General features: G+C 36.4%; 1 protein-coding gene across 1 annotated transcript in view; it reads right to left on the bottom strand.

Annotated features, from left to right (window-relative positions):
- LOC149833460 (protein MICRORCHIDIA 7-like) overlaps nucleotides 1–9,199 on the bottom strand; it is a 42,463-nt gene extending 33,264 nt beyond the window's left edge. The window contains exons 1-8 of the mRNA XM_090015135.1: nucleotides 8,583–9,199; nucleotides 7,168–7,242; nucleotides 7,019–7,053; nucleotides 6,852–6,930; nucleotides 6,129–6,221; nucleotides 5,379–5,463; nucleotides 3,337–3,412; nucleotides 957–1,085 (exon numbers count right to left, since the gene is read on the bottom strand). Coding sequence (XP_089871261.1) covers nucleotides 957–1,085; nucleotides 3,337–3,412; nucleotides 5,379–5,463; nucleotides 6,129–6,221; nucleotides 6,852–6,930; nucleotides 7,019–7,053; nucleotides 7,168–7,242; nucleotides 8,583–9,006 — 996 coding nt within the window. The 5' untranslated portion in view covers nucleotides 9,007–9,199. The remainder of the gene's footprint in view (nucleotides 1–956; nucleotides 1,086–3,336; nucleotides 3,413–5,378; nucleotides 5,464–6,128; nucleotides 6,222–6,851; nucleotides 6,931–7,018; nucleotides 7,054–7,167; nucleotides 7,243–8,582) is intronic.
- Between the last annotated feature and the right edge of the window lie 2,968 nt (nucleotides 9,200–12,167).

Below are 12,167 nucleotides of genomic sequence, written 5' to 3'. Positions count from 1 at the left end.
ATTCTTTGATGATCCTAATTATAGTTATTTATAATTGTTGTTTTATGCATACACACATATATACATCTATGTGCATAAACGGCTGTGTCCCTGCATCCTAATTTTTTAAAATTATTGTATCATACAAAGAGTATCACATCGTATCCCGCTCCCGTATCCATATCCATGTGACATAGCTCAGGGGATTTAAAACTGACACTATGATGCCTACCATTCAGTATCTCATTCAACTCTCAGGTAGTTTAAACTTTAAACCAAGGTTGTAAGTATCATATTGTTACCCATATCGGTCAGGCCCAAAGTAACATCGTATCGTATCGTAAATGTATCATAAATTTGTAATAAAAAATTTCCAAAAATAAAAAAAGCAAAAAATCTAAAAAAATCATAACACATAAAACAATGATGAATTGCACAAAATACAACCATAAAATTACATTTATGTCTCTATGAGCTATATAAGACATCATCAAACATCAACTAATATAGAATCAGATAATATTGAATGTATATCTCACAAAAACAATGCCACAAGACTCATACTTTCATATTACATAAACATAAAAAAAAAAAACAAGTTTATGAAATACGATTAAAAAAATGATATGTATCATACCGTATTGTACGATACGATATGGTACGGTGCAGTAGGTGTATCGTACAATACACCCGATACAAGTACGATACACACCCGTATCGTAAGATTTTCCCCCAAAGCAACGATATGTATCGTACCGTATCATACAATACGGTATGATACTAACAACACTGCTTTAAACATCTAGCTTATAGGAAAACCATGAGCTTATGGTTAACAAAAAATTGTACAGCTCATCACTTTTTTCTCATTTTCTGTCCAGAGTTGGTGACAGCCATTGCAAGCAGTTTTGGCCTATTATTTATACTATGACCAAGTTCAATTACCAATGAGCAACATGCAAGTAAATTAGCATCACCTGTTGCAGAAGATCTGCTTCACTTGAATATGGAGACCACTGTATAATAGTTTCCAGAGTTCTGTTCCAATCAGATTGAGATGAACGAACAAAAGCTTTCCAACTTTGCCGCACTTTCTCATAGTCAACCTTATAAGTTAAAACGATTTAGCAACATTGAAAGAACGATAAATATATCAAACAACATACTCATGCGTAATAGTGCTGGATGAACTTAGAAAAACATAAAAATATATAAAAATGTATATTCCAGGGAAAACCCCATTCCCCAAGGAAAAAGAAGCTACCATGATCCCAAATAATCACAAATAACTTCAATGAACAACTTCCATTTCTTCCACTGAACAAACTACTCAAGAAGAAACAGAAAGCGAACAGCAACTGGTACATAGCATGTGACAAGATTCACTTCATTGGAATGTCCAAACAGCGGAAAAAATGATAATAGAAACAAAGATGTGCTGTTTGTTATGAACCGATTAATGTATAGTACAGCAACAGCTTGGTAAGGACCAGTTGGCTAACTGTTGTGTTGTAGAGGGTTTTAGTGCTGCTGCTCTTCAAGAAAACTTGGCTTGTCAGGGTTGGCTAGAACCAGCCACAGTTTGGTTCAGGGTGGTTAGAACTGGTTGAGTGTCAGCTAGGATTCTAAGACAGCAACTTGCTGCAGCAACGGGACCCTCTAAAACAACAACTTGCTGCAGTACAGGGCAATTTCCAGGCAGCATCATGCTGGTGCTCTTCAACAAAGAAAAAGTCAAATATGGCTACTCCAAGCCAACAAAGGGAAAGAAACAAAAAACGTTGCTGCAGCCTCCAACAAAAGGGTGGAGAGAGAGGCTTAGAGGCAGATTGGATGGTTTTCTTGGGGAAGAAGATAGAATTAGCGAAAGGGAGATTTACCCTAGGGGGACGCCCCTCTAGGGATTTCCTTCACTTCGAGGGGATGCCCCTCTAGCCAAAATCAAAATTCTCGTTCTTAAATTTTAAATCACTAATACAATAAAAATATTTAGGCAAACCCTAGATTTTAGACTCTTCCCCAAGGGGGACTCGTTCTATATTAGATCTATCACTCAGCCCGAACAAGACTCGTACCAAAAACAAAAAAACCTTAAGAACCTAAACCAAAACCAACATAAGACCCACACAACCAACTTGATGCCAAAGCCAACTCTATGTTTGCTTGATGTGTACAAAAGTGATCCACAAAAGTACAAATTATCCAGGTAAAGGTTCCTAATCCTAGCAACATATAGCAAACTTGGTCATCAACTGTCTAAGCTTTAACAAGACAAAATCATGCTTCCTTAAAAAGCAAGTTCTCTTTTTTTCGATTTGTAAAAAGCAAGTTCTCTTGACAGTTGACAAGCCTGAATTGATGCTTTTCTATTCAATCATACATGAGATTTCTTGTGCTCTCTTCTTTTTATATTTGACATGGATTCCAAATGTTCCTTGTACACTACACAAAGATGTAAGCAGACTTGTAAGTCCACCAGAAATATAGAAATCCCATCCCAAGGTGGCGCAATGCATCTTTAAGCCTTCAAAAAATCTGGTTGTTCAACCATTCCCCCCCCCCCCACCACCACCACCACCACCATGATAAAACATCAGTTTGAGTCGCACTTGATCTTAATAAAAGAAGAACAGGTGTAAGAATTGGTGAATGGTACTTCAATAATCCTAGTTCTATCACTGTGTTACCTAACAATGCTAATAGTTTCTGAACCAAAAAAAGAACAGTGGCCACACTTTCCCCTAAAAGAGTATGTTCTTAATGAGGATGATGTAAAGGCTCATTACTAAAATAGAATCAAAATAAACGTCTTCAACACTAGAATATTTCAAAAGAGTTAACAATATTACTAAAAAAGGACAACTAATAAATATAACATGCAAAAGGAAATTGAAGAGAAAGAGAAATGAATTCTTGTACAGTTTGGATTGGATTTGACTAAATATATATGGTAACCCACCATTTCAACAGGGATCGGAATCTTTTACAGGTGGAACCAAAAGTTTTTTAATGCAAAAGTAAGGGGAAACACAATTTTTCAAGAATTTCTTCAATATTAATTGGAGTATTATGTCTTTTGAATAAAATTATATAGAAGGGTCATGACTGCCTTCACTTTTATACATTGTATGAAAAACAAAGTTTATATAAATTCAAAGATCCTAAAAAGATAGATGCTGGAAAAGAACCAACAAAGCATTCAATAATGGAGTCGAAATACTTCATAATTTGCATACAAGTTACCACTTCAAGGCATGTTGCTTATTTTCCCAAAGTCTTTAAACAGATAGCATCATAGACATCCTTTTAGTTGGCCTTCACAATATGGAGATGAGAAAACAGTAAGGAATATCTCACCATAGGAACCATTATATCTTCCTTCCCGGTGCTCCGCAAGAATGTGTAGGAAAGTAACCCAATGCTCTGTGTGGGGCTACAACACCACAAGCAAATTTAAATAAGTGAAATACCATTAAAACCTGAGGAACTATTCCATAAATTCTTGCACAGTATAAAAGCCAATGAGAAGACATTCAAGGTCTGTCAAAATTCAGATACAACATCAAGCAATAAAAAATGGTAAACCTGCTAGCATAAAAAGAAAATTAGATGACATAACAAATCCATTATTATGGATGAAGTACCCCTTGCACCATGAGGTAAGAGATGTATTAGTCCAACCTAGTACAGAATTCAACCCACTATAAAGGACAAGCAAGTGGAGGAAATTATGAATATTGCCAAGGGCATACAATGGGAAATTCTTGGCATCAACACCATAAACCAAGGTTGTAAGTATCATATTGTTACCCGCATCGGTCGGGCCCAAAATAAGATTGTATCGTATCGTAAAAAATCATACATTTTAATAAAAATTTCCAAAAATTCTAAAAAAATCTTGAAAAATAAAAAAACAGCAAACTTTTTTAAAAATCATAACACATGAAACAATAATGAATTGCACAGAATACAACCATAAAATCACATATGAAGCATTTATGTCTCTATGAGCTACATAAGATATCATCAAACCTCAACTATCTCACAAGAACAATGCAAAATATTAAATATCTTGTAATTAAGAACATGCCACAAGACTTGTACTTTCATATTACATAAACAAAAATATTATGGCAATAGTTGCACTCGATTTTCAATCGGTTTCCACTCATTACTTGAGTGCCCAATTGCCATACCAGATCATCTGATGTCATCTTTGTCTGAGGAGTGTGGAGCATGATTTCTACCTTAATATAAATCTCTAATTTTCGCGAATCCAATTTCGCGGTAAGTTGGCGGGAGGTTGCAGGGGTGCAATGCCCCCTTGCCCGTAAGGTTGGAGGTTAAGGAGAGTAAGCTCTCGAGGCGAATTTTTTTTGTAATTTTACTCATAATAGGGATTTTTTTACCTTACCCACTTCCTTGAATGAAAAAATGGTGGAAATGCACTCTTACTTGAGCAAAACACAAAAGCCCTCTCCCTTCCGCACGGATCAGCCCCCAAATCGCTCTCACAACTCCTAGGGTGCGTGAATACCCCTCTAATGGCCACTACACAAATGAGAAAGTTGTCCCTCAAGAGGTCTTTAAAACCCAAAAAATAAAAAAACAAGTTTCGGTCACTTTTAAAGTGTGCTGAAGGTGTGATACGACATGATGCAAGGTTGTATCATAAGATAAATACAATACGGATACAATATACACTCGTATCGTGATACGAGTGTGTATCATATCACTTTTTCCCATAGTAACGATATGTATCATACGATATGGTACGATACTTACAACATTGTCAGAAACAAAATGATTTCATTCATGGCCCATGAAAAGTGGCACACCTAAGATCATTTCCTTCTTGGAAGACACCGAAGATCATTTATGAACAGATTGTTTAGCGCAACTGTTCACATTGACAATTAATTGCCATCTATAAATGAATCTTTTGCATGATAGACTGCAATTACTCAATTCCTCAACTCAAAGGACAATCTATGTCCGATAAACAACAACAAGATCATGGCTGGAAAAATAACGTTCCTACAAAATGAAAATGGCTGGAAAAAATATTCATAAAAAATAAATTATTTCCCCATAAATAGTAAATGTTAGTGTCCAGATTGATTTTCGTGTGTATATGTGTGTGCGTGTGTGTATGTGTATTTGAGAGAGAGAGGTAACAACCTCTCAAAGCCAAACAAATTGAGGGAAAATCATAGCCAAGATACAAATATTAGCTGAAAGGATATGTGAAATCAGATAGCCTATTTTTGCTGCTAGACCTTATCATCCCTTTTGCAGGGACAAAGAACCCATGCATCGTCATCAAGATAGAATAAAAGATGACATAGAAAAACCACAATAACATAGAAAGCTTATATCGCATGCTTTAGAATCCTAACCTCCTTCCATCTTTCCCAGGAGAGCGAGAAAAGACGATCACATCTGCTCCAAGCCTCATGGTACTTGTTTTAAAACCATTTCCATCTATGCATGGCAAGGATAAGACACTTGATCAGCAAACAAATTTAAGATATCGAACAGAAAAAAAAACAATCAGTATGAAACTAAAAGGACGGGTGTAAAAAGTCAACCAAAAGGCACCCAATGACATATTTTTAAAAATCATTTCTTTGTTAATGATGTAATGAAATAATTCATTAGTAAAAAGTAGCCATATCACTCAACATCTATGTCACACAGACTCTTCTAACAGGGCACCGCATCGCACCCGCACCCAGGCGGGTGCGACACTTGGACACAGCTTCTTTTGTATTAGGCAAGTCAACCACACCGAGGTCCATTTCTATCCAAAAGTAGATTCAGTTAACCCTAATCAAGTCAATTTTTATCTATATTATATATATAAATACATAAATGCACACAAATACACATAGTGTTAACTTAAAACTGTTAAAAATTATATTATATATATATACTCCCCACACCCCCGAACCCAAGTTTTTTTAAAGTGCCGCATCCGCACCTGTACCCGTACCCGCACCTATGTGACATAGCTCAACATTATTCATCAAATGAAAATAGTTCATCACTCGATAGTCAATGCCATATGCTCCATTGGATAACAGATAAGAACATTCCTCTTTTAACAGTATGCATAGCATGAGTAATACAGAAAAATAATAGCTCACATTGCCCAATTGTATTTGCTAACTTGCTCTTTACTGAATATCCAAGTGACATGCATTGCCTCAGTTTATCCGGATCCATGCCACCACCATCATCTGCACAGAAAGGAATATCATGAAACTATTGTAAAATGAGGATATTAAACAGTTTAGTCACGCTATATTTGAAATGGTGCAAGTCAGTGGCATAAAGCCAGCCCCCTGCACATCTTTAAACTTCTTTATTGAGTAAAAGCTACACACTACACAAAATTTGATGCATTTTCTGCTCCTGCAAGTCACATCCATTATAAGTAACCGAATATATAAGATCAAAAGAATGTATCAACAAAAAAAACATAGCTGCACTTAAAAACAAACAGCCAAAAAATAAGAGTGTCTACAATCAAAGCATAACAAAGCAATGTCAACCACAGCCAAGTATTCAGATGCATCTAACGCCCATCTGCTCTTCTAGATAGACAGCAGCAGCAGCATACAAAAAAATCATCAATACAGAACTGTAAGAGGACATGCACAAAAATGACTAAAAAAATGCTTCACAAGAAAAGCATGATTCCCTAGAAACTTGATTGCATATAAGGTAACAGTCAGAAACAGCTTTAATCCTTGATACCATCGCCAAGAATAAACATATGATCAAAGTCACATCTAAGTAAAGCCAAACACCAGTAAATTTGCAGACAACGACACATCTAAGAAAAAGGAAATAAAAAAAAGGTCTACCTTCAACCAGCAGCATCTTACTTCCATCCTTCTTGTTTATCAACATATCAATTTTAACATATGTAGCTCCATTGCATACCTAGGAAAAAAGGAAATATGTGAGAATAGAAAACTGCCAGCATATGAGTGATGAAGAAACAATTTCAAAATACATATAGTTAGATTACCTCATCAAGAGAATTGTCCAAAAGCTCTGCAAAAGCTGTGGAAGCAACATGTAGGTGAGAGAAATAACTCTAAATGTGGAAAGACGATGAAACCATTTTATAAGAGTAAGACAAGCTTCCAACAATTATTCTAAATGATAATGATGTACCTCCCAAAGCCCATTTGTGACTGGTAGCATTTGAATGTAAAAACTTTGGGTGGACCCTAACATGATCCATGCCAACTACAAAAAAGAATTATCAAATAGCAAGGTTAGATGTATATAATGTGAGAACAAAACAGTAGAGAATCCCACGGAATAGCATTTCTATAGATAACCAAAGAGAAAGTTTGGATACACCAGTAGAATTATGTGACAAAAGCATAAGTCCATATCTATAACTTTGGCTACCACTTTCATTTGAAACAAAGAGACCTGCACCAGTGTCATGATTTTCTTGGAGAGGCAGCTTACAAGTTTAATATGCAGATGACAAGGTGAGGCATTAGAGGCCCCATGTTGTAAGCCTCATAAACAAATAACTAAATAATTAGGAAACCATAAAACCTTAGAAATAATAGGAACAAACAAGACAGCTTTGAGAGGCAAGAACTTAGAATGAAATAAGACCGACACTTTAAGAAGAAGACACAACTAACTACTGGGGTCTGGACACAACTTCAAGAGATCTTGCTTCCTGTTACTAAGATAATAAAGGGGCTTCACGACACCGTACACATTATACAGGGAAGAACAAACAATAGGGTTGGTATATGTACAACTGTAGTGACTGAGGAATCCATTGTAGAAGCAAAAGAGGAAGGTCTCACATGGGGCCAACCACCAGCCATCCTAATATGACACCACTTACATGACAAACAGTTACCAATTTACAACCATTGATTCCAGAGTTCTGAACAATGGAGTCAAGAAAAGCAAGTCAGTTTGATCCCAAAAGAACATAAACCAATTAAACCAGCATTGACAGGTTCCAGTTTCCACTCAGGCTTCTGCATAATCCAACAAATCCATGTATTCAATTCAGGCAAAAACGCACCTATAGAAGATTCCCTACCCGCCTCCTTCCCCCACCCAAAACTCGGTAACAGAACTGCCACGAACTAATCCGCAGCAATCCATTCTATCGTTTTAACCGCTATAGAATCCGAAAACATTTTCTTTCACAGTAAGGACACTGTGAACCAATAATCTCTTCCCTTCTGTAATCTCTAACACCAGCTTCTCTCTAGAGGCCACAATTAACGCGAGCAACGTTTATCGAAACAGACTACTGCTCCTTCTTTCTTATCGTGGCTTCTAATACAAATTCAAGCATTACGTGAATTTGGTACATTGCAAAAACAATTTTTCTCATCATAGCAGAAGATACATAGAGGGGGAAAACTATGATAAATCCAATATTATGCAGGGTTAAAAACCAATGAATACGATTCTAACAAGCAGAAAATCTCAAAATCCAAACAAGAAAGAAAGCAAACAACATAAGAAAGTCCCTAGAAGCAATCCATCACAAAGAATCAAAGAAAAAAAATCCGACAAACAAACTCGAAGGAAATCATTACCCGAAGACGCCTCCGCCTGCACCAACTCATGCCCCTCATAATCCCCGGCCTTCCAGAACTGCCTGCAAGACGCCGGCTTCGCCGGCGCGGCCTGCGACACGGGTGTCGCCGCGACCACGGGGCCGCTCCCCTTCATCGCCGGAGAACCCAAAATGGCAGAGTCCAGCGGCAGAGGATCCAGGAACCCGGCAGGGAGGACGACGTCCAATCCGTTGGGCTTCTGCCTCTTCCGGCCGCCGGGCTCATCGTGAGACCTAGATCTCTTGCCAACGTCGAAACAGTCGTCTCCGTCGTCGCTATCGCTGCTGCTGCTGCTGCTGCTGAGATCTATGAAGGAGACTCCCAGGGTGGCGTCCCCGGGTCGCCTGAAATCCGCCGGGAAGTCGCCGGAGTCTGGAAGTTCTTTCTTGACAATTTCACTCATGGGAGCAGAGAGAGAGACAGACAGAGGGAAGAGGGGTGTAAGATTAAGATTTCTTGAAGGGAAGGATAGGAGGTTGGGAAGGGCGGTGAATCTCTCTTTTTTCCTTTCCGATAGAGTTTGGCGCTATAAATTTCTCTCCCTCTCTCTCACTTTCTAAATGTGTATGGAAGCTTCTCCGCCCTGACTTGGGCTCTGTTTGAACTTTGAACTGTTAAATGTTATCAGGAAGCCAAACTAAAATGGAAAACGCCTTGAGAAGCCAAACGGGAAACAAGATCTTTCTAGTTCCATCCAAAATAATAAAATAAAAACGTATATATATATATATATGAGTAATGTTTTCCTTGAGCTAGTATTCGGTAGGTCTCGTTAGACTCCTTCAAAAATCATAGTTTTACCGGTGATCCAAAATGAAGGTACCAGCTTTTTTAGGCTCAGAAAAATATGTTTTTTCATCAAAAAAACATGATCCAAGATCAATCATGCTAAACACATCTAACGGTTCAGATCTATCATAAAACACTAAAACCTATAGGAAAGAACGACAAGTGGAGCCTAATAAGTTTAGTTCTCGTACCGAGTAATGTTTTCCTTAGGCCCATTTTTTCTATTGGTCTCGTTAGGCTCCTTCAAAAATCATAGTTTTATGTATTTTTTTCATGTCTAACACTATAGATGTAATCTATAGGTTTTATTTAGTGGGAACCGGCTTTTGGACCTATATAAAGATTTTTATGGTGATCCAAAATCATTGGCTACGAAGGTATCAGTTTTTTGCAACTCATAAAATATATTTTTTCACCAAAAAAATGTGATCTAGGAGTTTATTTCCACTAAATAGAGCATGATAATCGCATCTAACCGTTCAGATTTATCATAAAACACTTAAAACCTATGAGACAAAACGAGAAACGGGGCCTAATATGTTCACTTATATATATATAGAGAGAGAGAGAGAGAGAGAAAGAGAAAGAGAGTAATGCGTTCCTTAGCCCCCCTTTTCGTTAGGTCTCATTAGGCTCTTAAAAAATTAGAGTTTTAGGTATTTTTTCTCATGTCTAACACCGTAGATGTGATCTATAGGTTTTGTTTTGTGGGAACCGACTTTTGGATCATCAAAATCTGACCTGAGTTTTCACTGATCCAAAATCAATGGCTATGAAGGTACCAATTTTTCTTGACTCATAAAAATATGATCCAAGGGTCGATTCCCACTCAATCGAGCATGTTAAACATATCTAACGGTTCATATATATCATAAGACACTGGAAATCTATGAAGCAAAATGGGGGAGAACGAGAAATAGGGCTTAATATGTTTAGTTTTCACACACACACACACACACACACACACACACACACACACACATATATATATATATATATATATATATATATATATATATATATATATATATGAGTAGTTCATTCCTTAGGCCCCCTTTTTTGTTAGGTCTCGTTGGGCTCATTAAAAAATCATAGTTTTAAGTATTTTTTCTCACGGCTAACATCGTAGATGTGATTTATAGGTTTTGTTTAGTGGGAACCTACTTTTGGATCGCCGAAATATGACCAGTATACAAGTTTTACTAGTGATCCAAAATCAATGGCTATGAAGGTACCAGCTTTTCCCAGCTCATAAAAATATGGGTTTTCATAAAAAAAACATGATCTAAGGGTTGATTCACATTAAATCAAGCATGTTAATCATATCTATCACATGATACTTAAAACCTATGGGATAGAAAGAGGTAGAACGAGAAATGGGGCTTAATATGTTCAATTCTCATGTATATATATATATATATATATATATACATGTGTGTGTGTGTGTGAGAGAGAGAGAGAGAGTAATGCATTCCTAAGGGTCCCTTTTTCGTTAAGTCTCGTTAGGCCCATTCAAAAATCATAGTTTTAAGTATTTTTTCTCACGTCTAATACCATAGATGTGATCTATAGGTTTTATTTAGTGAGAACCAGTTTTTGGATCGCTGAAATCTGACTTGTATACAAATTTTTTTGGTGATCCAAAATCAATGGCTATGAAGTTACCAGTTTTCTTGACTCGTAAAATCATATTTTTTCATCTAAAAAACATGATCCAAGAGTTGATTCCCACTAAATTGATCATGCATAACAGAGTAGAACGAGAAATGGGGCCTAATATGTTCAATTATATATATATATATATATATATGTGTGTGTGTGTTGGGGGGGGGGGGGGGTATTAGATTGGTAATAGAGCCACTACGTACAAATGACTTTGGATCTTATATATGCAAGTTGTTTTGATCCAAACCAACCTCATGGATGGATTCAACATGTTCAAAATAGTGAGAACTCGCTTTTGGATCATATTTTTTCTATGAAAAAATATGATTTTATGACTTGGGAAAGTATAACACATTGTGGGCCTTTGAATTTTGAAGTCTTATAAAATCCTACTTACATGTTCTAATCCGTCAATTCAAAAGCCTATTCCCACTAAGTGAAACATGTAAATCACATCAGCAAGGATGGTTTTATGGAAAAAAAATGTATGTAGGTCATAGTGACATGACCAAATGTGGCATATATATAATCGATGAAATCTACAAACCATAAGCAAAATTATCAAAAACTTATAATAAATACCAAACATGCATCTAACAATGCATTAAAACATCATAATATAAAATACTTATTAAAAGATAGACACTTAAACACTTACAAAGATGAAGATAACTGAGAGGGTAGAAGGGAAGCATACAAGAAGGAGAAAAAGAGAGCTAAGAAAAGAAAGGGACACAAGAGAATGATGCTCTTCTCATACAAATGAACTATTTATAGAGGGAAGAAACACCAAAGCCAACTAAAGAGAATCTACTTTATTTTAGTGGAGTCTTGTTTTTTATAATGAGAAATCCACTTTGCTTTAGTGGACTCTCTTCTTTTGATATCGGGGAATTTACTTTACTTTATTCATTTGTTTTTATGTTTTTTTTTTGTCTCTTATTTTTTCAAAGAGTTATAAGTGTCTTTTTCTTTCTTGATGGCTCGTTTGTGTCTTTAATGCCTTTCACTTTTTTGAAGGGTCATTTATCCCTTCTACTGTACTTTCTTTTCATTCTTTTTTCTTGTATTACATGTGGTTGATACTGCAGGTTGAGGATTAAATGATTT

This window comes from Nuphar pumila, chromosome 7, assembly GCF_984573655.1.
Source record: "Nuphar pumila chromosome 7, dmNupPumi1.hap1.1, whole genome shotgun sequence".
NCBI classification, from domain to species: Eukaryota; Viridiplantae; Streptophyta; class Magnoliopsida; order Nymphaeales; family Nymphaeaceae; genus Nuphar; species Nuphar pumila.
This window is presented reverse-complemented; position numbering and strand designations above follow the sequence as displayed.